Source organism: Rissa tridactyla, chromosome 7 (genome assembly GCF_028500815.1).
Source record: "Rissa tridactyla isolate bRisTri1 chromosome 7, bRisTri1.patW.cur.20221130, whole genome shotgun sequence".
Lineage (NCBI taxonomy): Eukaryota > Metazoa > Chordata > Aves > Charadriiformes > Laridae > Rissa > Rissa tridactyla.
In genome coordinates this window covers 7,854,276-7,878,829 of record NC_071472.1, presented here as the reverse complement: position 1 = coordinate 7,878,829, position 24,554 = coordinate 7,854,276, and the positions used below count along the sequence as shown (strand labels likewise).

Genomic DNA, 24,554 nt, shown 5'->3' with positions numbered 1-24,554 from the left:
GCTGTGTCCAGCTCTGGCGCTGCCAACATAAGAAGGACACAGACCTGTTGGAGCGGGTCCAGAGGAGGCCACAAAGATGATCAGAGGCTGGAGCACCTCTGCTGTGAGGTCAGGCTGAGAGAGTTGCGGCTGTTCAGCCTGGAGAAGGCTCCAAGGAGACCTTATAGCAGCCTTTCAGTATCTGAAGGGGCCTATAGGAAAGATAGGGAGGGACTTTTTACAAGGGCATGTAGTGACAGGACAAGGGATAAGGGCTTTAAACTGAAGAGGGGAGATTTAGATTAGATATTAGGAAGAAATTCTTTACTGTGAGGGTGGTGAGGCACCGGAACAGATTGCCCAGAGAAGCTGTGGCTGCCCCATCCCTGGAGGTGTTCAAGGCCAGGCTGGATGGGGCTTTGAGCAGCCTGGTCTCGCGGGAGGTGTCTCTGCCCAGGGCAGGGGGGTTGGAACTAGATGATCTTTAAGGTCCTTTCCAACCCGAACCATTCTATGATTCTGTATTTCTCATACGTTTGCAGGTATCCATCACGACCAGTGACAAGCTGCGACACCAGCCGGCAAGGCACTTCGTTTACGCTCTGGGGCTGTCCCTGACGGAGCTGGAGGGCCTCTCGGACCATCCGACGCCTCAGTTTCTCACCACCGTGAGGTGTCCGCCCCAGCCGGCGCCTTGTCGGCCGCGCCCGTGAGGCACTTCAGCCGCCCGGTTGCCCCCTCCCACGGAGGAGTGCGGGGATCGGCGCCCGGGGGGACGCAGAGGCTTCGTCAGAGGAGCCCGGCCTGTGCAGTCCGTGACGCGGGTTCGTGAGGCGGGTTCGTGAGGCGGCCCGCCCCGCCCTCCGCCGATTTCCCGTCAGCCTCTGCGGTGGCGGGGTGTCCCGGTAGTGGCGCAAGATGGCGGCGGACAGCGAAGTGAGTGTCTCCCCTTTTCCTGCCCTGCGCTCTCCGCCGGCGCCGCGGTCGCGGCTGTCCCCCTGCTCACTGCTTCTCCCGCTCTCTCCCCGCAGCCCGAGTCGGAGGTGTTTGAGATCACGGACTTCACCACCGCCTCCGAGTGGGAGAGGTAGGTGGTGCCGCCGCCGCCGGTCCGGCTCCCCTCAACAGGAGCGGGCCGGGGCGGCCACGGCCGAGCCCCCGCGATGTGGGGAGCCGGTTCCCGGGGGCAGCCGGAGCCCGGTCCCGGCTGTCCCGGCCTTACCGGCGCGTCCCTGCGGCGGAGGCTCAGGCCGCAAGTGATGAGCTGGGTAAGAGGATCTAGTCAAGCTGTTTCCCAACTTAGCGAAAGGTCTGGTTTAATGTCTATTTGCAAAGGGATTAGAATAAACATCTAGAAGGCTTACTTCTTTCTTTTTTTTTTAAGTAGTTGCCTGATTATTAAAATAGGCATATCGTAGCTGAAGCCTTTAAAAGTTCCTAGAACAACGTACAAGAAAACTTAAGGTGAAGAATGCTCTTGTGTATTATTTTTTTAAAATGACAATGTCTGTGACAGAAGGTGACAAAGATTTTAAGCACTGCATTTTTAATCTGAGTTTAGTTTATAATTTTGTGTCAAATACGTATTTATCCGTGAACAGTGGAACAGGAGCATGTGTTAAAACTAATACACTGCAATACCAGAAAAAGGTGAGATTCTATAATCACCGAAAGCATGTTCATAGCAGTTGCTAAAAGTCACTGTCATCTGAAATGTAAACACGGGAGGACCATTTTATTTGTACAAGGAAGCAATTGTTCTGTTTTTGTTGGGGGGTTGGGTTTTTTTTCATTGTTTGTTTGTTCTTTGGGTTTTTTTAAGGAATTCCGTAGTAGGACAACATCCTGCCTGCTTTTGGGGAGCTGAATTATAATACGCGTTTAGTGTTCAACATGTATTAATGTCTTTTCCCCTCCCAATAGATTTATTTCAAAAGTAGAAGAAGTATTGAATGACTGGAAACTTATTGGGATTTCTTCAGGCAAACCTCTAGAAAAGGTCAGTTACTTCTTCTGAATTTTCTTTTCGAATTTAATATAATATTAAATATTAAATAATATTAATAAATGCTAATATAAGTAAATTGTAGGTCAGCTGAATGGATGCTGATGCTCTTCTTATGTCTAGTAATATGCGTGTATATTACATGTATTGCTGTTTTCTTAGGTGTGGCAGATAATGATTTGTGTAGGGGAATTTCACTTGTAAAAGTGGCCATTTGACAAACAGTCTCTGAAAGTTTATTGGTGGGCTGTCTGTCAAACAAGCTATGTCCCTGTTAAAGTTGTATCTTCATATAGGGCCTGCTGATTTCTTCTATTCACAGTTTTGAGTCTGGGAAGATGGTTGAAGCTGTTCTAAATTCTGAAGTAGCTTTTTTGCCCTGCCTTGTGCCTTCATCACGCCTCACATACTTATGGTTGAGGTTTGCTTAGTACTACTTGTGACTCAGTATGTTTCGCAGATTGGAGAGATTTTTTTTCAAAGTCTAATTAGAGCCTTTGTAGTGCTTTCTCAGTCCTGTAAAATGCAGAGGAAATTGCTAAGCTCTTCTGCATGCTACTGCGAATAAATTCAGCTGTTCTGGATTGAATGGCAGCTGTGTTTCCAGAGGAGTTTTATGATTCTTAATTTTAGGCAGGGTACAGACTATTCAGAACAAAAACTTATGTTATCTAATTAACTAGTTTTCAGCCTTAGCTGTCAGTGTATTCCTACATGACTTCTTTTCTAGATCAGACCTCTCTCCTTGATTTCTGGTGAGAAGACACCCTTTATGTATCAAAGCGTTGTCCAAATTGCTTTCTTTTAGTAGCAGCAAACAATTCTATGCAATGATGTAGACTTTTTCTTAGCAACTTTCCTATGCTCTATTTTTGTTTAAAAAAATTAATTATCCTTACACACAGAAGTTTTGCAAATTATAGATAAAAAAATCATTTATCAGTGAAAGCATCTTCGAAATTAATATTAAAGTAGTATTTGTGTAGAATGGTGTAGATATGGATAAAACCCCAACTGGGAAACTTCTGTCTTTGGGCTAAGCTGAGGGTGCATACGCTTAGGAGGCATAGTTGCATGTGAGAGGATGTATCTGTCTCTTTATTGCCATGTAATTCTGAAGACTTCTTGGAGATAACTGGACCTTGAAACGGGCATGGTTATCAGCAACAGGGATTTTTGCATTCAGCTACCTTTATAACGGAGTGCTTTGAGAATTGTTTTATTGAAATGAAACCAAGAATAAATATTTAGCAGTAGGAAAAAATGAATAATTATTGCACATCACGTAGGCAGTTTACTTTTTAAAGCTTATGAATGTTAACTTAAATTTATGCAATCAAATAGTATCTCCTTTCATATGCAGGGTGTATACACCACAGGAGCATGGGAAGAGAAATCAGATGAAATTTCATTTGCAGACTTCAGATTCTCAATTACCCATCACTATCTTGTACAAGAACGCAGTGACAAAGATGGAAAAGAAGAACTGGTAGAAGGTAGCTTACAGTTCTCTTACATGCCTGTAAGGATATGAGAAAAGACAATTTCAGAATGTGGAATTCACAGTGTTGCGAATGTGTTGCTTTGGTGTGAATTTTTCTGGCATCTGATGGGTGTGAGCTGACATTTCTGCTTTTAATATGCTTTATGTTCAACAAATTGCTAATGTAAGTAAATTGTAAGTCGGCTGAATGGATGTTGATGTTCTTATGTAATTTTTTTTGACAGATGCCCTTCCTCTGCCTATGCAGGACTTGCTGTGCATGAACAACGACTTTCCTCCTAGAGCTCACTGTCTGGTAAGATGGTACGTATGCTGCCTCTTGTCTTTAATACAAATAAGCATAGCAACTGAAAAATCTGTGATGCTGGCACAATCACAATTTTTTTTTTTTTCCATAAAGAGTTACAGCTTAAGTAAGATGATTCTTTGTACTGGACACAGGAAAGGAGTGCAAACAAAGCATAACATGGTGGGCCTACCTTTACTTTTTTTTCCCCACCCACAATATTTTTTTCTGAATTGGGTAGATTAACCAAGCTTTTATATTTGTAATATTTATATGCATTCTTAAAAAGGAAAGCTGCAGCACCTTAAGAAACAACAACCACCATATTGTTAGTAATGCAGATCACGAGCACATTATAGCATTGTTGTAGAGAGATTGTTTTTATGTATAATAGTTACAGGATGATAGACCTGGAAGTCTTCATATTATTTTGAGTACCTTTTTTGAATGCTGTGAAGCTCCAGTAGTTTGTGTTTTGAGAATCTGCAGCACTTCACACCCACTCTGTTCTTGATCTATCTGAAAGAGGTACTCATCAAAATAACAGATTGCGTAGTCTGTTTGTGACAACTAGGTTATTCAGGTTACGTTATTTCTAAAAATTCTGTGTTTCAGCTGATTTGCTAAAAAAATGGGAATGTGCTCTTTTTTCCTCTCTTTCTTAAGGTATGGCTTACGTGAGTTTGTGGTTATTGCTCCAGCTGCAAATAATGATGCGGTTCTTAGTGAATCCAAATGTAACCTTTTGCTGAGTTCCATTTCCATTGCATTGGGGAACACTGGCTGGTAGGTGAAAGCGTAAACCTTTTTTTACATGTCCAGGTGAAACTCTAGCATACCGCTGTTGCGAGGAAAAGTATTAAATTGATAGCAAAATACGTTCAGAATTTGCACCATAATATTGTTACAGAAAGATTTAAATAAGAAAATTTCCTGTGGAAACTTTAAAAAGATTGATTCAATGTGTTGTTTATATTCATTATTGTTTAAAAACCTCAAAGGCTTTTAAAGCTGCTAGAAGTTGTTGGAATAAGTGGTATGCAAAACTTAACTTTTGGAAGAGGATTTCTTCCCTGTGTGTGGTATCATTAACTTTCAGTTTAAATATTTTTGAGGAATATTAGAAAGTTAGGCAACTTAAGTCATGGATAGGGCTATGCTTATGACATGACAATTTGTTAGATGTTCCATTTAATGGTGAAATTAACAGTATTTTTCTTTGACTCCTGTTAAGCGTTTTAAAACTCTGTTCTGCTGGGACAAAATGTATTCTAAAGAATATGAAATTGTTTTGAAATTATGTTAAAATATTTAGCTAGTTTTAAAGGGTACAAGACAGGATGACATTTTAGATAATCTGAAATATTCATGTTTTATAGTCAGATACCACTATTTGTGCAAATACATCATAAATGGCGACGAATGTATGTTGGAGAATGTCAGGGTCCAGGAGTTCGAACGGACTTTGAAATGGTTCATCTTCGCAAAGTGCCAAATCAGTATATTCATTTGTCAGGATTACTGGATATCTTCAAATCCAAGATTGTAAGTACATCTGAATGTGTATAACTGATATTAAGAATAATTATTTTTATTGCCTGGTTGCTTGTAGATTCACTTCTGTCTTCTAGGGATTTTTATTTTTTTTTTGTAAGGATGAGGTAAGGAGGAGTTGTATCACTGCTGATACCAACAAAGTCTTTTTCCAGATATTGCCAGTATCTAATGATGAAGAGTGAGAACTGGGTTTTGTTCCTGAATGTTACCACCTTCATCCATTTTTATTTTCCACTGGGTGTGAAAGAATGTGTCTGTTTTACAGTCTCCTTGTAACAACCCTCTCTTCCCCCTCCCCAAAACAAACTCTATTTTGCCGTTTAAAAAGAGAGAGGGTGGTTGAGGTAGGTTTTTATTCTGATACTTTGTAGCTCCACAGAGCTGAGTCAAGGGTGAAGAACAACATGATGAAAAGTGAGGAGTGGACTGCTGGTTTTATGGGGTGGCATGGCTGGCTGCAACGCTTCACAACTAATACTGGTAGTCAGTAATCTCATCAAAACACTGAGGGGAAAAAAAATCCTTAATGAAAACCTAATGCATTCTGGGTCAGAGTTACTTCTGAGTGACCAGTTAAATGGAACATATGAATGCCTTGTGCATTTTTAGAAAGCTTATGTGCTTACTTTTATCTGTGAGTGGCTTGTTGAGCAGTGGCTTTGCTGGTAATTCTTGGGATGTTGCAGTTCTGGTAAAATTAGCTCTTTTACAAGCTATCATAACTAAGTTCTGTTCAGGGTCTGGGGTGTTTGAGAGGATGTACTCTTTACGTAAATTTTTTTCTCTAATATTTTCAAGGGATGCCCTTTAACACCGCTGCCTCCGGTTAACATGGCTATTCGGCTTACATATGTGCTTCAAGACTGGCAGCAGTATTTCTGGCCACAGCAGCCACCAGGTAGGAGACTTGTGTCCTCAGAATAACTTGTTTTAAGATCAACAGTCAATGCTAAAGCAAATGATTGTGTGTCTTGCCAGAAGAATTAAAACATTTGCTGCATAGGAAAGGCTTCAGTTAGAACTGAGTACCATCCCACGCCCTGTGAGAGGCTAGCAAGCTTAAAGCTGCTCTGAAATCATGTCTGTGGCTTATGATGGTGACAGGTGTTTTGATTAGGGCTATGCCTAGAAATATGCTTTTTTAATAGCGTTTAAGAGAGATAGTGACACTTCTAAAATGGTAGTATCTGTTTGGAAAGAAAAGGGCGACTGGCTGTGGATCTGTAAAGAATTCTGCCCTGAATTCCATAGGGAAGCTTTTGAATTCAGGTTCTAGTAGGTGCTAATACTTCCCAGGAAATTTGTTTTTAACAGACGTATTTATATATAGGTAGCATCAGAAAATAAATGATAAACTTCTCTTGGATCAAAGGCAGACAAATCTATGGGAAAAAGGTAGATGTTAGTTCCTTCTTAACATACATTTCATTAGTGATGTGGTATTTTAGGCACAAGGTGGTGGAACAATTAAAATGCCCAAGTTCTATTCTTGGCTTGGTAGTAGTTTTATGTAACAAGGTTTAAGTATTTAGGGCACACTTAGAGGGACAGAACCTGTGTGATCTTGGTCTGGCTATCTAATTGTTTGGCTCCCTTTGCTTTTAAAAAAGGGAAAAAAAAAAACCAACTTTTTTGAAGTCTGTAGTGAAGTGGATCCTGTGTGCTTTGTACCTAAGGAATGTTGAAAATATGTTTAAAGAGAATCCTGCTCTTAAGGGTTAGAAAAAATCAGTGCTGTTTTAACTGATGTAACTCTTTGTAGGTAAACCAAGTTTACCTAAAGAACTTGGGGAGCCAGTTCTGTAGGTTGTATTTTTTATTAATTCTGCAGACACAGAAGTCAATGTCTTCTGTAGTCTCTCTCTGCCTTGCTATAATTATTTAGTAAGTCAGGATCCCTGCTTTGTGATGAATGAGTTGTACCACTCTGACCATATGTCTTGATTTGAGCAGTTTGAATAAATTCTACTCTTTCAGAGGATTCTGGTTAAGGGAGCTAGTGGCATAGCGCATTGCAGAAACTGGAGATGGACGACATCATTTTTAGTGCTGTTGCTACATGAAGTTGTGGTTTTATGTTCATTGTGAAGAAGTGGATCTGTACTTTATTACCCTCAATTAATTAGCTCTTCTCAAATAAAGCCGAAGAATTTAAATGTCTTTTTTACTTCTCTGAAGAAATTATGTAATTAAGTTATCCAAATACTTTCTATTCTAATACCTTGCTTGTTTTGTATGTAAACAGTTTTCCAGATGCATTTAAAACCAGGATCAGATGCTGTAATAGCATTATTATAATGGCATTACAATACATTATTACAATAGATTATTACCCATTTACATTTTTGTTCAGTGAAGGCTGTCTGGTTGTGGTTTATATATTTGAAGAATATAACATGGGAAGTGGCTGAGGATGCTGGGGGACATCTTTAACTACCTGGGATTACAAGAAATCTCCCACATCATTGGGTTAAGTCTTTAACTGTAGGAGATGTAACATATCACTCTTTTCATAAAATTTTCAACCTTTTAAAAGTAGTTTGTTTTTCACTCTGCAGAGTTGCTCTTCTGGAGTCTTCTTTTTCTGCTTGGAACTGATTTCCTGCCTAAATATTCTTATGGCAAATTCGTGTCTGTTTTTTCTTGTGTCAACATTGAATCTTTAAGGCTGCCTTTATTGCTATTGCTAACCTTCCCTCAACATGAACTACAAGAATTTTATCTGTCTTTTTGAATGTTCTGTTGCATGATTACTTCCCAGTTTCTTCTGGGAACAATTACTTTGACTGTATGCTAGGATTGCGTTTTCGTAGCTTTGTCATCTTAGCTGCTCAGCTATTCTCTGGTCATCCTACGTGCTACAGTCTTTTTAATGTGAAATTAAGATGATATGCTTCTTAAAATACTCCATAAATTCTGTATGGAAAATGTATTGATCTGTCTTCAGATATAGATGCTCTAGTTGGGGGAGAAGTCGGAGGCCTTGAGTTTGGGAAGTTACCATTTGGTGCCTGCGAGGATCCTATTAGGTAAGATAAGAGTTCAGAAAACTATGTTTTATAACTTCTTTAATGGTGGACTTAAAGGTATGTTATTTCAAATCTTAGCTTTGCCTGCCTGTCACTTAATGTGTGCCTAACAGATGATTTAATTATTCAAGTACATAAAAAACATCTATGAAAAGTAATGGTTTAATGGCAAATAAGACCGTTTACAAAATTGTCTAATGATATTCAGAGTTCTAGCTCATAAATCTTTCACCATAAATTTCTGGAATACTCCTTTTGTCTCTGAAACTATCATGTTGAAATGTACCTTAACTGGGGATAAACTTTAAAAATGGTGTGCCTTCATTTAGGGGTTGGACTCGCTCTCATCTTTTGTTTGACATTAGTAGAAGACTTAGATTGAGAGGGTCGGGTAAACTGAATTATTACCATCTCTCTATGACCTCTTCTGAACACCCCATCACCACTCAGCAAATCTAGGAATCATTTTAATGTATTAGACAGTGTTTAGTGCTCTAGGCAATTCAGGACACTTGTTCTTTCCTCCGTACCTGGATACCTAGATTACAATGCACAATCTCTCCCTTTGTAGAGAGGAGTCGTGAGAGTTTTCTATGCCAGGCACTAGTGAAGTTCAGTGTGATACTGGGTGACATGCTGTAGAATAACCAATAGAATGTATGCAGCAAGAAAACTCATGCGTGTTTCTGGATGTAGCTGCAAAATACATAAAGGGACTTCAATATATGCTATCATAAATATCTTTCAAGATCTTAACTACGATAGAGAGAACACTTTCTATTAGCACTGAAAGATTTAAATCTTTTGTTTCAGTGAGCTTCATTTAGCTACCACATGGCCTCATCTAACGGAAGGTATAATTGTCGACAATGATGTTTATTCGTAAGTATTTTGTCCGAATAGCAACTATCTAGAAGTGCACTTTATTTGTTAACTACTGCATTTTTAGTGACATCTAAAATGTTGTGCACGACTCTGTGTGAAAGAGAACCCATTTTGAGGAATGCTGAGGTCAGTAGATAGAACATCTCATTTGTGAAAACACCTTTTGAAATGCATTTCTGTGTGAGAAAATACTATTTTATCATAATCTCAACAGAACACACACCTTCATTTTTGGGCATATTCTCATGCTAGATTTATAAGTTTTGTGTATTGCATATTTCTTGGAACATGGAAAGCAAAAAGAATTAACTGATTAACATCCTTCTCCCAAAAATTATCATCCTGGATTTCTGCTATGCCTCCTAAAAAGCAAGAACAGTCTATTCTGATACTTAAGAAAGAAGAAAAAAAAAATGGTTTATTGTTTAAATTAATACAGAAATGAGTTTTCAACATTACTACACTTTTAAAAGAAGACAATTTAGTTGTAACTGAGTTGTTCTCATTTGTTTCTTATTAACGTTATGTATGTACATGAGAACAGGGACTCCTGCTTGCATTTTAGAGTGTTTGTCATGTTCTTCTATGTAATGTGGTGTATATTACAGTTTGCATGGTCTAACTGGCTATGACATTACATTTATTGAGAATTTGATACTCTTCACTTGTGAACTTATGGTGACAGCATGACGCTTGTTGTTGTTGTTTGTTGGTTGTGTTTTTTTTTTTTTTTTTTTTAAGTGACCTGGATCCTATTCAAGCACCCCAGTGGTCCGTGAGAGTCAGAAAAGCAGATAACCCTCAGTGTCTATTGGGTAAGACATTAGAATTCCCTGTCTTCTCTTACGGCTTTTAAGCTTGTAAATTGTGAAGTTAGGATTGAATTGTTGATTACCTGATGACTTCTGTTTCCTCACTCCCCTTATTTTTTTGAGTGGACAGTATTTTGGGCTTCTTTTTCAAGAACACGAGCTTTGCAAAACCAAAAGTTTCTGTTGTAGGTTATTCTGCCCCTGTGTACCATGAACTTCATTGCTGTTCTTACTTCACCAGGTTTCAGAGAATGAGCATTTATCGTGTGTGTTCTGTGAAAATTTAGATTTCCTAGAATCTTTAAATTTTATTAAGTGCTTTCTGCATATTTCCGTTTCCTTAGTTGAATGACTGTCTGACAGGCTGGATTGGTATGCCTGGAGAGCTGTACTATTGTCCATCCTCACCTTTAGCTTGTGGGAAAAAGGGCTCCAAAACTAAAAAAAATTAGCATGCTGCATAAGTTTCATCTTGTTCTGGGTGAAGAAGTGGATTAAACTGCATGCAGAACTGTGCTCTGGAGAGGTGGCTGATAGCTGTCTAGATGTGCGTTTTCCTAAGCCTTTTTAATTATGTGGTTTAAAGATATTTGTGCTTCAGAATAAATGATCATGTTCTTTCAGATGAAAAGATAAAATCTACTGTCCCTTAGGAATCACTTTGAGGGTTAGCTTAGCATTCCATGAGATTTTAATTAAGTAGTTGTTTAGAAACTTTGTTTCTCTTATAGGTGACTTTCTTGCTGAATTCTTCAAGCTTTGCCGTCGGAAGGAGTCAACTGATGAGATACTTGGAAGATCTGCATTTGAAGAGGAAGGAAAAGGTAAAACTAAAATCTTGATGATTTGTGTTACTTGATTTTAATTGTTAGGCATTTTCTGTAATACTTCTAAGAATTTTTCTGGTCCCAAAGTCTCAGAGGACAATTGCCTCTGTTATAGTTGTGTTTTTTCCACTGGAAAACAAGAGTTTAAAATTTGATTAGTGTGTACAAGAGTTGGTTTTGAGCAGAAGATAAACCAGATTTGTCTGCACCTTTTTCTGTATTTTTGTATTTTTTCCACTTTTTTCTGCTTTTTGAAGTACCATGTAGTGCATGTTTTAACAGCCAGTTTAAAGAGTCTTTAATCAGTTTGAGGGGCTTTGCTTCTTTCCTGCCTCTTGTCACCTTTTCTTCCCTCCAAATATGGCCCATATCAATGTATTTTCTTTGGTTATACTTGGCCTCAGTTTTGAAGGAGCTTACTAGTTAGCTTACGGTCTTAGACTGAGTAGGGTGTGTATTACTCTTAGTGCTTGACATACAGTCTGTTTAGCCCTTCTTATCTCTAATTTTCTTGAAATGTTTGCCAAGATGAGGTTTTTCAGGCTGCTGGTAAGTACTCACTTACATTTGTCTGCCCTTTTTTTAACAATATTAATTAATTTTATTCTAAGAGAGGTTCTAAAGTTCACCAGCAACAACTCTGTAAAAAATATTTTGATTTGGGGAGTTTACCCAAGGACTCTAGAACAGAATTGTGCTTACACCGTGTAACGTCATACGTATAGTGATTAATACTGGGTTTATTTAAGGCTTATCTAAAGCTCTAGCATATGCTTGAACAGTCTTTGTTACCTACAGTGTGTTTGTTGGTTTCATGTATAAACAGCGTTTAAATACTGGCTTGTCAGCAGGCTTTTTGCTGATACTCTGCGTGTAATTGTCTGCACATATGCAGTACTGCTACAGTAGGTGGCAGGCACTATCTGTAGCCAACCCAGTCTAAACTTCATTCAGTAAAATAAATCAAGGACAGTCTATGACTCCTTCGTGACCTGGTTCTGCTGCTTTCTTTGTGGCTAAGAACAATATAATGTGTGGAACTTGAGAGCACAGGGGTGTAGCTTTGGTTAACAGGGTGTTAAAAATCAATAGAAGATAAACAGACTGAATATGACAGGTGAACTTTTTTAAGAGATGGTCTTGTGGGTTTTTTTGGGTTTGTTGTAATGATTTTTATTATACTTTATAGAGGTTGCTGATATTACCCATGCTTTATCGAAGCTCACAGAGCCAGCACCAGTCCCAATCCATAAATTGTCAGTCACAAATATGGTTCACAGTGCAAAGAAAAAAATTCGCAAACACAGAGGTATAGATGAATCACCTTTAAACAATGAAGTTCTGAACACTATTCTTCTGGTAAGTGAGCTCTCTGCGCATGTTAAATGCGTATAAAACATGTGTTTCACGCTTCCACGGATGCATTTGGGTTATAGTTTATGGCAGAATTATAAATAAAGATCTCTGATGTCAGTTCCATTGTTTGAATTGCGTTTATCAGCTTTTTGAAATAGCCTAAGTTGTTACAAGTCTCTGCAATATACGTAGAATGAAAATGAACTCTGAACTCTGCTAACAGTTTTAATTATAGGGATTGCTGGTACGTAAGCAGCAGTAGCTTTAGGGAGAAAGTGGGAAAATCAGGAAGAAACAAGTTTGGATTTTGTTTTTGTTTCTTGAAGTTCTTATTTCCTGATGCTGCTGACAAACTCGCAGATGGATTTGAAAGCAGAACTAGCACTCCAGCAGGAAACAATCCTCCGCCGGAGAATGAAGATTATGTAAGTTTTCCTGACCGACACTCAGGAGAGAGAGAAAGAAGTTTTGAGTGTGTGCTCAGACCGACTTTACTGTAGTTGCCCTATGTCTTGTAACAGATCATTTTTGGAAAGATGAAATTACCTTTGTGGAATCTCCATGTAGAAATAGTGATTATTTTGGGTTTTGGGGTTTTTTTTTTTTGTTTGTTTGTGGTTTTTTTGGTTTGGTTTGTTTAGATTTTTCCTTCTAATTTTTTTTTCTTTCAAAGGCTGACATTTTTTGTAGCTTATACTTACAGGCTTAAAATATTGTTTAGTCACTTGTATTATCAGACAGTAAAGAGATCGTATGGATTGTAAAAAAAAAAAAAAAAAAAAAGTCATTGTTCCTGTATTTCCTGCTTTCTTTTGTTTCTTACATAGAATCTCTTCAGTCAGTTTAAATCTGCTCCTTCTGATAGTCTGACGTACAAACTAGCTTTATGTCTTTGTATGATAAACTTCTACCATGGAGGAGTAAAAGGGGTGGCACATCTTTGGCAAGAATTTGTGTTAGAAATGCGCTACAGATGGGAGAACAACTACCTTGTTCCAGGGTAAGAGATTTTTTTTTTTTTTCGTTGCTTTGTCATAGAAAATGTTCTTTGTTTCAGGAACAGAGTGAGTTCACTATGACTTTGAAACATACTGTTTGTTGGGTTTTCTTTTTTAAATTGCAAATGCTGTCCTCTATTTTTTTTTTTTTTTTTTTTTTTACCCTACTTCCTTAGAGCAAGAAATGATAGGCAGTAGGGAAAAGTGTCTGTGCCCTCCTTTGAAAACTTCAAGATGTTTGGAGGAAGCTCGAGTTTGAGCACTCTGCTGTGTGAGTGAGGGTGCGGGGGGGGGAGGGGGGGAAGCTTATGCAAATGGTTGGCTTCTACTTTATCATTTGATGACAATGAAGGAGCTGATATAGTGAGAAACACCTTTGCATTGTAATGGGGTTTTCCCACTTTTCTAAGGGAGCTGTTCGGGTTCCTCCTGGTGAAGTAGCTTTTTCAGGCAGCTAATGCTGTCTCAAGTATTCCAGCCCTTCCAGGTCATGTCTGCTGCAGCAGAGTTTGTTGCAGACCAAATGAAGGGTTCTGTCAAGATGAGATATCAATGTAAAACAAAAATATATCCTTTTTTTAATGGGATGGACTGGCTGTTTATTTGCCAGGTTGTACTTTCAAATGGTTACACTAACCAAAAAAAATGGAGCCTGAAATATACAGAGATGACTCTACTATATCATTGCGGTTTTAAAGTAAAGTCAAAGGTGCTGAAGTTTTATTTGAAGACAGTTACCCTTTTAGCATCCAAATGGAAAACTGACCAAGAAATACAGGGTGTGTCTGGTTTTGTACTAGTGGGAATGACCACTGCGCTTCAGAAATGACCTCTAGGAAATAAATGTAGCTTTACTTCTGTGTCTGTTCAGTCACTAGCTTGTCTTCTGAGACCATAGAAAAGCTGCATAGTTGAAAAGGTGGGGGTGGGTTCAATGTGGATATTTGCCCCTCTTTTGGATTTCATATAATTTAAGATCACATGTGTGTGAAAGATTCAACTTTATAATTGATAATGGTTACACTTCTACCTTTTGTTAGATTAGCTAATGGCCCTCCAGATCTGAGATGCTGTTTACTGCATCAGAAACTTCAGGTAAATATCCCAAATTTAAGAATGATTTTTCTCCTAAGGAAACTGTCAAAATTATAGCAATTATTAGGTAAATATATTGTTTTTGTAGATTTAGTTATGCTTGTATTATTGGGTCTGGTCTTCATTTCTTGGGAAAATCTTTGTTATAGCCACAAGTTCAATGGAATTTATTATCTTTTAGAATTATAAGAGATTTTTGGGGAATCTCCAAGTTTTTCTGTGACATTGTTTCCGTAAGAGAAGTAATTTCTAAACAATTTTTTTTCCCTTGAACTTGTTAGATGCTAAATTGTTGCATAGAAAGAAAGAAAGCAAGAGATGAGGGGAAAAGGGGGAGCGTGTCCGATCGTTCACCTGGTGATACTGGCAAAGGAGCAGACCATTCTGGAGATAACGCTGATAAGGAAAAAGAAGTTGGCAAGTCTTGGGAATCATGGAGTGACAGCGAAGAGGAATTTTTTGAATGTCTAAGTGACACAGAAGATCTTAAAGGAAATGGTCAGGAAAATGGAAAGAAAGGAGGAGCAAAAGAAGGCAACAAAGAGCCTGTAAACTTAAAACCAGAAGGTCGTCTGCATCCGCACGGAAAGCTGACGCTGCTGCATCCAGGAGAGCCTCTCTACATCCCAATAACACAGGTTGGGTAGCAAGAGCTGAGCCAGATGTGCAATACGAATCTAATGCAATATGGCTCATACCTAGAACTGTGAAACTGTGTGTAGTTTGCAGGTTGTGGCCTTATCCATTGTTAAAATTGCTAAGTGGTTTTGGCGTAAGACTTTGTTTTCCGTTTTTAAAACTTGATGAGGCTGTTAAACTGAAATCTCACATGCTCTTTGTTTTATTTGAGAATGGGTCTCCATACCAAATTTCACTCAAAACACATTTTTTTAAACAAGAGTTAAGCTGTCTTGCTGACCTTTACATTTGGGTTTCTTTTTATTTTCAGCTCTTGAGGCATCTTCCATCCCCTCCTTACTTTCTTTCCTCTAGAGTAGGAGCCTTCCACCATGAAGATTTCTAGCTGACTGGCCAGAGTACTGGATCAGTTTTGCTGCTACATTTTTTTTCTTTTTTAAAAATAAAAAACATTTCTCAATTCATCTAAATGGCCATAGCCATCAGGTTTTGGTACCATTATCTAAAGCAGGTTTTATCATCAAACTACCAGAAATATTACCTGACACAGACTTTCTTGTAGGGTGAATAGGGGTGAAACAGGAAGCAGTGGTGTTAGAGGAAGTAATTTGAAATCAGCTATGCATGAATAATACAGTATTTTTCATTCACTTGAGAGAAATTATTTTTAATGGATTTGCTTTGCGTGGGTGAAAGGTATGAGCAGAGTGTAGTCAGGCAAAATGTCGATTAATTATGAGCTGATAGTATCAATGGCAAAAATTCCACATCGCTTTAGGTGGATCTTCCTCCATCTCAACAAAATAGTATCAGTCAAATATGTCCTGGGCTTCATCTGGATTTTGGCATTTTAACAACATATCCTTATATTATTACATCATTCTCAAGTTGTTTTCTTTTTAGTTTCTTTTCATTAGCGTCTTCTTCAGATTCACAGCTTTAGGCTAATGGTTGTCATTATTTCATTTGAGTACAAATAGAGTAGAATGAACTTTTGGTGTCAGGGAACTTTCCGCTCCTCCTTTCTTATTAAGGAAGAAGTCTAGGACAGGCTATTTGTAAACTTGTCTTTTTCCATGTTGCAGGAACCAGCACCCATGACCGAAGACTTGCTGGAAGAACAGTCTAAGGTACTGGCAAAACTGGGGACATCAGCAGAAGGTGCTCATCTTCGGGCACGCATGCAGAGTGCCTGTTTGCTCTCAGATATGGAGTCTTTTAAGGTAGTACTACTTGAAAAATTCTGTGAGACTGCTTTCTTCTTAATTAAACTATCCCTCTTGCTTGTGTTGAGCAATTTTGAAGGTTTTTCTGACAAGTTGTTCGTTATTTTTTCCTCCATAAAACTGTTTCACAATAGTTTAAAGTTGAAAATAAAACCCTATTGATAAAAATTCTGGAACACTTCAAAAACCTGTGACTATCCAGTCTATTATGCTGTAACGTTCCAGGAAATTTGCACAATGTCTGTGGGAAGGGAAAAAGCCCACAAAACATACAGCTGATAAATTGGGAATTAAAACTCGGACAAGTCCATACAAAATGATGTCAGAAGAAAACTGAGCATCAAAGTCCTGAATCAAAATGACATGTGTCTCCCTCCCACTGCCTTGTAGTTCTTGTTTAGTGTCTCTCTTACCTGTACTTTCCACTATGTCTAGCTCTGTAAAATGCACCTTTAACCGGACTCCAAACAGATAAAATGTAAAGGGTGGTGTAAAGAAAAACCTATTGACATGTTCACAATTCTGTATTTGGACTCTGGGGAGGCGGACATAATTTTTATGTATAGTTGAAGATGTTCTGTACTTTAGTAGGAAGGGTAAGTTATCACTATTTAGAAGTCCTATACAACTGTTCATCGAATTGGGACCAGACTAGCTGTGGGTTTGGGTAATTTGTTGCATTTCTTTTCTGAGCTCTGCAGAGGGAGTTAAGAGCACATATGCAACTGTCATCAAAGGATCTCAAAACTCTAAAAAGATTGAAGATTCTGTCAAGAAATAGTTATATATGGATTTTTTTTTTAAATTATTGCAATGCTTGTAGTAAAAGGATACAGATGTACTGTAGAGTAAGATTGCAACATACTAATATCAGTTTATTAGCAGTGACTCATATCATATTAGATACACGTAGCAGTTTTATTTCTACGGTGCAAGTGATCTAAAAACTTAAAATGAGAATATAGAGCTGTAATTTGAAGTGGAAGAGCACTCTTGATAGGCACATTGAATAGACCTATGCATGTATTTGTGTTGACATGGCATCCATGAAAAATGAAGGGCTTTTTTGGAGCGTGTTTTTTTTAAGTTCCTTTTGAAAGGAAGAAGAAAAGGTGAATTTTGTTACCGGAGTGTTAGAAGATGGAAAGTCAGTGCTGAAAGCATATTTATGCAGCCCAGTGATTCTTTTAGGCTTGGGCTGTTTTTCGTCTAAGTCTTTAATGGTATAAGTTTATACGTTTAAAAAAAAAAAAAAAAAAATTACTGAAAATTGCATGTATTGGGTACCAGATAGAAGCTTGACTTAATGGTATAATTTTGAGCTTTCCTGAAGTAACTATGAATGTACTGGTTTTGGAGCAGTAAGAAGGTTTCTTTGTTGTTGTTGATGGTGTGGGTTTTACCCCTTGCCTTTGACTTGGTTTACACTCTATTCCCTCACCCTCCCAGGTCTCTTCCCTAGTGTACAGTTTGGTGACTGTGAACAGAATTCCCTGAGTTTTGGCTCCTAGCCTGTGCTCTACCCACTAAACTGTATTGCCTTCCTACCCAGATTATCATGTTTTCAGGCACAATTTTCATCTCCTCTTCATTCTAGGCAGCTAATCCTGGCTGTTGTCTGGAGGATTTTGTGAGATGGTACTCCCCTCGGGATTACATTGAAGAGGAAGTGGTTGATGAGAAGGGGAATATAGTGATTAAGGGCGAGCTGAGTGCCCGAATGAAGATTCCAAGCAACATGTGGGTAGAAGCCTGGGAGACAGCAAAACCAGTCCCAGCCCGGAGACAGAAGAGACTCTTCGATGACACTAGAGAGGCAGAGAAGGTGAAAAGCTCTGGGGCTAATGATAGTCTGATCTGTAATGTTTACAGCAGGCCTTTCTTCTTCCTCCTGCAAGATTTAAATATTAACGCATAAATATTCTCGGAGTTATTAAACTGTTTTGTATGTGGCTTAGAGTTAATCAGAAATTCTTGCTGCCGTACAACAGTGCGTTTGAAGTATCTAAAATAATCAGTGTGTGGGATGTAACTTCACAAGCTGTATTACTGAAGTACTTCTTTCCATTATTAGTAAATAAAACAGATTTTTATTTGCGTGTATGTGTTAGGAAACTAAAGTGTTCCTAAAACGTAATTATTTTTAGTTTCATTCTAACCTGTTGGGACTGTAAGCAATCACTGAGGATTCATGCAGAACTACCTATTGAGTCCTGTCTTACAACAGTGCTCCATTCTTGTGAATTCTTCAATGTTAGGTACTCATCTTTTGTAGTTAACCTTATCTTTGGGAAGTAGTTTTGATCACTAACATATTAAATTTTCTAACGTCATATTAAATTTTCTAATGTTATAGGTGCTTCATTACCTTGCAGTTCAGAAACCAGCTGACCTTGCAAGGCATCTATTGCCTTGCATCATCCATGCAGCTGTACTCAAGGTAAAGGAGGAAGGTAAATAATGTTTAATAAATTATTAAGTTTTTTTAGGGTGAACATGAATGCAATAATTACACCTTCTTCTTTTCTTTTCCTCCTCATAGAAGCACTAGAAGATATATCTTCAGTTAAGAAGATTATTAAGCAGATAATATCCCATTCCAGTAAAGTTCTACGATTCCCAAATCCAGAGGACAAGAAGATGGAAGTAAGACAATTACACTGTCTGGAGCTGAAAACTTCATAGATTTTTACACTGTTCATGGGAGTGCTAAAAGAACATCTTTTTAATTTTAATTTTTATTAAACTCTTGCAGGAAATCATTGCTCAGATTATGAGTGTGGAAGCTATCATTGCTAGGGCCAGGTCTCTGAAAGCAAAATTTGGGGTAGAGAAATGTGAAAATAAGGAGGAGAAAGAAGATCTACAAAGGTGACTGATTTTTTTTTGTTTGTTTTCTTTTTCTGCTGCCCCCCCCCCCATTGTTTTGTTTTTCCTCTGATGCCCTTTTTTTTGCAGTGTCAAAATTTATGACAAATGGAAATGGTTATAATACAGAAATACTAAGGAATCATTTAGTAGCTATAAACATTAGGTGTCCCTGTCCCTAGGCTACCTAGAGATGTTGTATGTGGGTACCCTAAATGCTCCTCTAAGTAACCATCTCTTTGAAAACATGTGATACAGATTTAATGGATTTAATTTATTTTTTCTTGTATGTAAAAGGTATATTTGATGAATTTTGTTACAATAGAGGTAAGATTAGAAAGGACTAGGAATTTAGTATTTTCTATAACTAATGTGGAATGAAATACCCCCCACCCCTCCACCCCCAAAGTTAGATTTTCTTATTCTAGTCTCCTTACTAATTTGAAACATGTTACTGCGGAACTGTATGAATGACAAGTGACAAGCCATGTTTCACTGCTTCGCTACCTGCTGTCAGATTATTTACGTATTGCTTAAGGTGACTAATACGTAGCATTAAAAAAACCCAACACGTTAACTTCTTGCTGCTGTGCCGAGAGAGAGAGATGACACTTTGTAGTACGTGTTGGCAGCTCAGAGGAGTGATGTCTGACCAAAGCAATATATTGGTGCTCAAAAAAATTGTCATGTTGTTACTTCCTCTTTGTGGCTGACACCGTGAAGGCTTTTCATGTTGAATTTATACATCTGCATTAGGAGCCTGGGTTCCATTTATAGTTTATTTGAGAGAAGTAATCCTTGCAGAGGCTGAATTGCAACCTGGGTGTTAATTGGCCCTGCTGCTGGAGTTGCAATGCAAGGAGCTGTATAATCCTGCCTTTCCTGACCTCACGTGGGAAGCTGCTGTGTCCAGCTTAGTTTTGACCTACGTTATCTTAAAAGAACGGCTGCTTGTATTTGCATGAAAGAAAGCAACAAGGTAGGAGGGAACAACTGAAGGCTTAGGGGGCGTTAGTCTTTAGGGTTGAGGGAAAGGAGTAAAGGGATGAAAAGGTGATGACGGCATTTGAGTGGGATGCTGAAAATGTCAGGGTGTTTTCCTTAAACTTTTAGAACAGAGAACTCCTGAGGGTGTCTGCCAGTTCTTGCTCTGTGCAGATGATGGGAGGAGAAGACCTTGTCACAGGAAACAATTCTGTTTTTGGATTAGCAAACTAGGTACAGCTGAGAATTAAACATTCCTTTTTCCTTTTCAATAATTTGTACCACCAGATTTGTAAACTGTCTCCTGGACCAGCCAGAGGTGTCAGTTATTGGTGCAGGAAGAGGACCTGCTGGTAGCATTATTCACAAGCTGTTCGTGAATGCTCAGAGGGTAAGAACAAGCTCTTGATTGCTTTGCAGACAATTCTAATTTAAGCAATATAAGACAATGAATTATCATATGATGCCAGTTTATTTTGTCTGCATATATGCATGTATTGTCATAAATGTGCTTGAAGTTTTTCTTTGTGAGGTTCAACATGATTTTGGCAATAACAGAAACTTGCAAAATGAAAGAAGAGTAAATGACCTGGGATGTCAAACAATTAAAGCCAGCTGGGTAGATAGAGGTGCCGTTAATGTTTGATTTACTTCAGACGGTAACATCAGTAACACTGTTACGGCACAAATTTCTGCTTCAGTCAAATTACACAGTATGTGCAACATCACAGCAAGAACAGTCAAGTGTGTTGATTGTTTCACATAGGAATGTAGAAAAACACATCATAATATTAAATACTTCATGAAGAGTAACTTTTTGGACTGAGGCTTATACTTGAAATACTTGAGATTTCTGCTGTGGAAACTAGTGTGTTTAGGAAGAGTTTCAGTTCTTTTCCAGTACAACTCTACATTCAGTCTACTTATTGCTGGTGTTGTATGTATTTTCTGGAAACCCTTCCCCAGTCTGTATTGGTATAAATATTCCCTTTTTCTCTTAAGCAGTCTTTGTAATAATTAGCCTTAAAGTATTGATTTCCAGGCTTTTTAGACTGCAGTCAGCCTTCGCTTTCTGTCAGAACGACACCCGTTCATAGCATCAAATTATCTAACTAGAACTTAACTGCAGTGGTAATAACAAGGTAGCATGGTACTGCAGGCATCTTGGAGCCTGAAATCCCATTCGGAAATCATTGCTATAAAAATGTTGTGATTGGGTATTAAACAATTTTAAGCTATGGATGCTTTTATAATAATCTGTATTTTGCATCTCGGCATAAAAAGGACCATTCTGAAAACAGACCATGGTTATTCTGGGAAATGAAAACCAGAACACTTATTTTGTCCTTCTAGTCTCTAGGGAAAATCTGCTTGCAAATCTCAACGTGTCAAGCAGCCTTACTTACAGACTTTCCTGTAAAGCCTGAGGTTGTGCCCTTGCCTTTTTAATATCGAGTAGTTATGTTTTTAAAGCTGAGTAAGAGTTTCTAGGGTTAATGTTCAATAAAGATGTATGTAAACTTCTAGGGTCTTGTTTGTTTTGAAACATCAGTAACTAAAAGTAGGTTACAGACACTTCCCGCTAGGAGCTGGTCACTGTTAATTAAGACTTCTTAGTGGGACAGGAGCTACCTTGCTGTTTATCTGCCATGAATTACTTCAGTCGCAAGCTGTTCGGTTAATAGAAGTTGAATTGACTCCCTTGTTTGTTACTTTTTGAACCTGGACTCCTCTCCGAGTTGTGTAAAATGTGTTGTTATATTCTCAAACTTTCTCAGGAAGATTTATGATAGCAAATGCATGTTCTTGGGAGTAGAGTGCATGATGTCTCTTAAACCTACAGTCTCCTTCTAAGCTCTTGTAAGTCACCTCTGACTTGCCTTTGTTTCTGTCTTTCATCACTGGTTCTTTTCTCATCCCTTTCCAAGCTGACTGAATCTTCTGATGAGGTAACCAACTTTGTCCCTCGTTTCCCACTCATCTTCCCTAGCTGCATAGACTTGAACCTTTTGGTAGATAGAGTACAGCAGCCTGATTTAGTTTTAATCTGTTCACATATTAAGCATAAAAACAATTTTGTGTTTCCAGAATGGTTTTTCCTCGTTCACTGACTTTATTTTTAGAGCCTAACGGGTCATGAAAAGAGAGAGAAATCTTTATAAAAACAAAAACCAAACCAAATCAAACAAAACCCACTTCTTAAAGGGAATATTAATGCTTTCTGATGCTGAAATATGTGGCCTTGCCTTTGTATTCTTCTGTGTTGCCATCGCTGTGTTTTGTGTATTGAACAGCCAGGCGTTTGGGGGGTTAGGTAGGGATGGACAGTACCTGAATGTCACAGTCCTGGGGACCAGAACTTACTGACACCGCTGAATGTTTTGGACAGATACAGAGAGGTTTGGGGAAGAACTGGGGTAACTGTGTGAAGCGTAGCACAGGGAGCTCCCTCTCTGTTGGTTTCCTAGAACTGCTTTTGTGGGAACAAGCGGAACTTGTCCCTGCTGACTTCTTCTGTGGCACAGGCTGTGGAGACAAGTGGTGGCAGGTCCCCGCTCCTGGGGAGCATCTGGGGAAGAGGGGTGGGAGCAGTGGGGCAGCTGAGTGGGGCCATGAGGGTTGTCTGGTGGGTTCTGCCACAGCTTGAGTTGTGTACACTTAAATTAGGACCCTATTAGGGTACTGGGGAGTGTATATATATGTAATTAGGGAATGCTTAGGGGGCTGAGTGGTGCATGCCAGCCCTTCTTCCAGTATGCAGATTTTAGTGTTGCTGCTTACTGGCTTTGAGGCAGTGAGCATCGATGGAGATTGCACGGCATCTCCCTTGCTCTGCAATGTCATTTCGGCAAGACTCTGGCCATGAAAAGCATGTATCGGGTTAGTATTTTGAGTTTGAAAAGGCAGGTGACTTCTTGTGAAGGCTCCAGTAGTGGTGCTGGTTATTTGTGAAAGGAGGCTGGCTTGGCCTTGAGGGCCAGGCGAGCTGAGAGGAGAGCCCTGTTTGCAAAGAGCATTTCGTCTGCTCAAAGCCCTCGCTTCACACAGCCAGAAAATCAGGAGCTTAATCTAGGCTGAGCTTCACCATCCACACTGAAGGTTCCTCCATTTGATTGTGCACAGCTTATTTCTTGACATCCCATTAGTGTCTTGCTCTGTGTACACATGAAGCCTTTTGATGTGTTTACCATTTCTAATCTTCCTCTGTTCCTCCTAAGAAATATTTTCTGAATCCTAATCTTAAGAAACAGCTTGCCCTGCCATTATACCTCTGCTCTTATTTAAGGTCTCTGCAGTGCCTCCACTTGATGAAGAATTGAGGAGATCGGGTTCGTCAGAGGAACGAAGACTCAACGCAGGGGCCGTTTCTGATTTCCCACCACCCACAGGTCGCGAGGTGATTTTGCGCACAACTGTCCCCCGCCCGGCTCCTTACTCCAAGCCCTTGCCCCAGCGCATGTACAGCGTGCTGACCAAGGAAGACTTTCGGCTCGCAGGTGCCTTTTCAGCAGATACAACGTTCTTCTGATGTAACCAGCTGCATTATCTTGTGTGTCTCCACAAGTAGCATGCTATTCATTTTCCTTTGGGGAAGTTAACACAGATTGACTGGCTTGTGGCGAAGAGAGAATATGATTGTCATTAGTGACGGAGTGTCATATTCCCAGTGGAGAGCTGAACTGGCAGCTGAGATGGATGCCTGTAGCAACTCCAACTTGGAGGTTTGGCTCCACGAGTAATTTTAATCGGATCTTTGGGGAAGAAAGTTTAGCGATCTCCTCTCTGTCCAAAGGGAGCACATTATTATTATTTTTTTTTATTAGCTTGTTTAATAACAGACATGAATGGGCTGTGTGCAAATGCTTCATGTTGAAATTAATGCAGAATGTGCTTAATCAAAGTTCTTCAATGAAAGTACTTAATCAGACTTTATCAAGTGACAGTAGCCTACTTAAATTGATGTGCAAACAATAATTTGTATTTATTGCCAATCATAACTATTTAGCCCAGTATTTTTTTATTAATTGCTAAGTTGCAAATACTTCTAATACATCCTTGGTTTTATTTAGAGTATACAGTACATTCTAGTTCATGCTAAACTTTCCTAGCATTTGCAGCAGTTATCCAAAAGGATCTTACGTTGGACGCTTCCGCCAAACAGAAACAAAGAGATTTGGGGCTGTAACTGGAGGGTAAGCCTGATAGCCTTAAGTGGATTGCTGACGGTTTTGGAGACTTCATATCCTTCCCTGCATGCAAGGGCCAAAGCTGTGTGTAAATGACGTGTACAGAGGTGTTTCACCGTAAGCAGCTTGCTGGTATTTACAGAGAGCGTTTGAATGCATACTGGGGCTTTGGTCTGATTCGGTGAAACAATTCTATCGCCTGCTGTAAACTAACCCCACTGGGTATTCATGCGAACACTACGACCTGTACGTGCCAATGTTGCTTTTACAGTCATCTTTGTGGGTTTTAGTGAGAAGCAGCAAAAGATCAGCGTTAC

At 39.0% G+C, this 24,554-nt stretch overlaps 1 protein-coding gene across 4 annotated transcripts in view; it reads left to right on the top strand.

Annotated features, from left to right (window-relative positions):
- Positions 1 to 853: 853 nt before the first annotated feature.
- The window catches only part of RAB3GAP1 (RAB3 GTPase activating protein catalytic subunit 1), a 30,247-nt gene continuing 6,546 nt past the window's right edge, over positions 854 to 24,554 (top strand). For 3 of the 4 annotated variants that reach the window (XM_054207982.1, XM_054207980.1, XM_054207981.1), the window contains exons 1-24: positions 854 to 915; positions 1,011 to 1,066; positions 1,903 to 1,978; positions 3,348 to 3,480; positions 3,713 to 3,791; positions 4,441 to 4,560; positions 5,154 to 5,319; positions 6,130 to 6,229; positions 8,279 to 8,360; positions 9,174 to 9,242; positions 9,987 to 10,060; positions 10,789 to 10,881; positions 12,074 to 12,243; positions 12,567 to 12,665; positions 13,068 to 13,240; positions 14,279 to 14,333; positions 14,615 to 14,971; positions 16,058 to 16,195; positions 17,796 to 18,023; positions 18,555 to 18,651; positions 18,741 to 18,844; positions 18,954 to 19,069; positions 20,339 to 20,441; positions 23,337 to 23,547. In XM_054207982.1, coding sequence (XP_054063957.1) covers positions 898 to 915; positions 1,011 to 1,066; positions 1,903 to 1,978; positions 3,348 to 3,480; positions 3,713 to 3,791; positions 4,441 to 4,560; positions 5,154 to 5,319; positions 6,130 to 6,229; positions 8,279 to 8,360; positions 9,174 to 9,242; positions 9,987 to 10,060; positions 10,789 to 10,881; positions 12,074 to 12,243; positions 12,567 to 12,665; positions 13,068 to 13,240; positions 14,279 to 14,333; positions 14,615 to 14,971; positions 16,058 to 16,195; positions 17,796 to 18,023; positions 18,555 to 18,651; positions 18,741 to 18,844; positions 18,954 to 19,069; positions 20,339 to 20,441; positions 23,337 to 23,547 — 2,917 coding nt within the window. In that variant the 5' untranslated portion in view covers positions 854 to 897. Of the gene's footprint in view, positions 916 to 1,010; positions 1,067 to 1,902; positions 1,979 to 3,328; positions 3,481 to 3,712; positions 3,792 to 4,440; positions 4,561 to 5,153; positions 5,320 to 6,129; positions 6,230 to 8,278; positions 8,361 to 9,173; positions 9,243 to 9,986; positions 10,061 to 10,788; positions 10,882 to 12,073; positions 12,244 to 12,566; positions 12,666 to 13,067; positions 13,241 to 14,278; positions 14,334 to 14,614; positions 14,972 to 16,057; positions 16,196 to 17,795; positions 18,024 to 18,554; positions 18,652 to 18,740; positions 18,845 to 18,953; positions 19,070 to 20,338; positions 20,442 to 23,336; positions 23,548 to 24,554 lie in introns of those variants that run through there. The other variant, XM_054207983.1, reaches the window with a different exon arrangement.